The sequence below is a fragment of the Bison bison genome, unplaced genomic scaffold (assembly GCF_000754665.1).
Source record: "Bison bison bison isolate TAMUID 2011002044 unplaced genomic scaffold, Bison_UMD1.0 scf7180017846038, whole genome shotgun sequence".
Taxonomy (NCBI): Eukaryota; Metazoa; Chordata; class Mammalia; order Artiodactyla; family Bovidae; genus Bison; species Bison bison.
Genome location: NW_011476611.1, coordinates 62,155 through 63,731, shown reverse-complemented (window position 1 = coordinate 63,731; position 1,577 = coordinate 62,155). Strand labels below are relative to the sequence as shown.

At 63.9% G+C, this 1,577-nt stretch overlaps 1 protein-coding gene across 1 annotated transcript in view; it reads right to left on the bottom strand.

Annotated features, from left to right (window-relative positions):
* Window positions 1–6: 6 nt before the first annotated feature.
* The window catches only part of LOC104987392 (protein capicua homolog), a gene marked incomplete at its 3' end in the record, with an annotated part of 13,463 nt that continues 11,892 nt past the window's right edge, over window positions 7–1,577 (bottom strand). The window contains exons 2-6 of the mRNA XM_010838271.1: window positions 1,003–1,152; window positions 681–915; window positions 448–577; window positions 167–349; window positions 7–86 (exon numbers count right to left, since the gene is read on the bottom strand). Of these exons, the coding sequence (XP_010836573.1) occupies window positions 7–86; window positions 167–349; window positions 448–577; window positions 681–915; window positions 1,003–1,152 (778 nt within the window). The remainder of the gene's footprint in view (window positions 87–166; window positions 350–447; window positions 578–680; window positions 916–1,002; window positions 1,153–1,577) is intronic.

Here is a 1,577-nt window from a genome sequence, read left to right as displayed (position 1 = left end):
GTGGGCTTAGCCTCTGAGCTGGACTTCTTCCGGTCCTTGTTGCACCACTTCCAATCTGGGTGGGCCTTAAAGTGGGCCTCTTTCACCTAGCAGGAAAGGGCAAGGAGACCCTTCACTCATCTGCCCGACAGGAAGAAGCTGAGGAGCCGAGAGGTGGCGGCGTTACCTGGAAGGCCAGGTCATGGTACTTCTGCTTCTCCTTGGGCCCCAGGGCGTACCACCACTCGCCCAGGATCTTACTGACAGTCCGGTTGTCCTGGTTGGGGTGGCGCTGGTGGACCAGGGCCCGGTGCCGCTTGCTGAAGATCATGAAGGCATTCATGGGCCGCCGGATATGGTCCTTCTCCCGCTGCAGAAGACACCGGCCCGCAAGGGATTATTAGAACCCAGAGGATGGCCTGGGTGGCCTTGGGGTGAGCTGGGGACGGACGGGTGGAGATGAGACACCTTGTTGGGGCTGCGTCCGTCCTTCTCTGAAGAGGAGTCCCGTTCCTTGGGCAGGGCGCTGAGGGACTGGGTCCGGCGTTTCCCGGGCGGCAGGGGCAACTGGATCTCAGGAGACATGATGGAGAGGAAGCTGTGGGGAATGAAATGTGATGGAGACAGAGCAGCGGGGACAGGGAGAGCTGAGTCTCCGGCCACGCCCCCTCCTCCCTGGTCCCAGGCCTCAGGGTACTCACGCATCGTCGTGGTCACTCTCTGTCTCGCTGTCCAGCCGCGGCTCTCCTGGCGGTCCAGGGGCCTCATCCTCCGTGGTGGGAGGGGGGCCCTTCCCAGGTTCCACCACCCCCAAAGTGTGTGGGGTTCCAGGCCCTGGGCTCTCAGGGCATGTGGCTCCAGGGGGCCGCCCCGGGTCAGCATTCCCTGTCCCGCCCGGTGGCGGCTCGTGAGCAGCGGCCGCCGACTCAGCAGGTTCTGGGGGCAGAGCGGCGGGCCAGTCAGAGGGCTCCGGGGCCATCCCGACCCCATCCCCAGGCCTCCCCACGGCCCCTCGCCCCTCACCTTTGCTCTGGTTGGAGGCCACGGGGTGGCTGGCAGGTTGCTGGGCCTCACTTGGCTGTACAGAGGGGTCAGGCTGGCTGGGGGCCAGGAAGGGGACTAAGGAGTGCCAGGGGAACACGGCCACAGAGCGAGGTTCCACATTTGTCCACACTGTGGGAAGGAGTCAGCTGAGTGGTGCGGCAGGAGAGCCGGGCCTTGACACCCCCCTCAACCCAAAGCAAGCTCTCTTCCACCCTGGACAAGGCGCCGCCCCCTCTTCTTTACACCCTCTTCCCTCATCCCAGAGCACCCTGGGCTCGGGCGTGCGACATCACTCAGGAAGAGCTCCTCGCTGACAGATTTCTAGATTTATAAGAACAAAAACAGAAGCAGGGAAAGAGCCCTCACACCCCACGCCCTCCCCCACCTCCACCAGCCTTGCCACCAGGGACCAGGCCAGAGGCACAACTGGCTCCTGTCACAAACCAGGCCATGTCTGCTTGCCATCTCACTCTCTGAAGACCTTAGCGAGGCTGGAGACCCTCCCCCAGTCGCGCCCCTTCCCGTCACCACGCCTCATCCGACAGAGCCCCTCA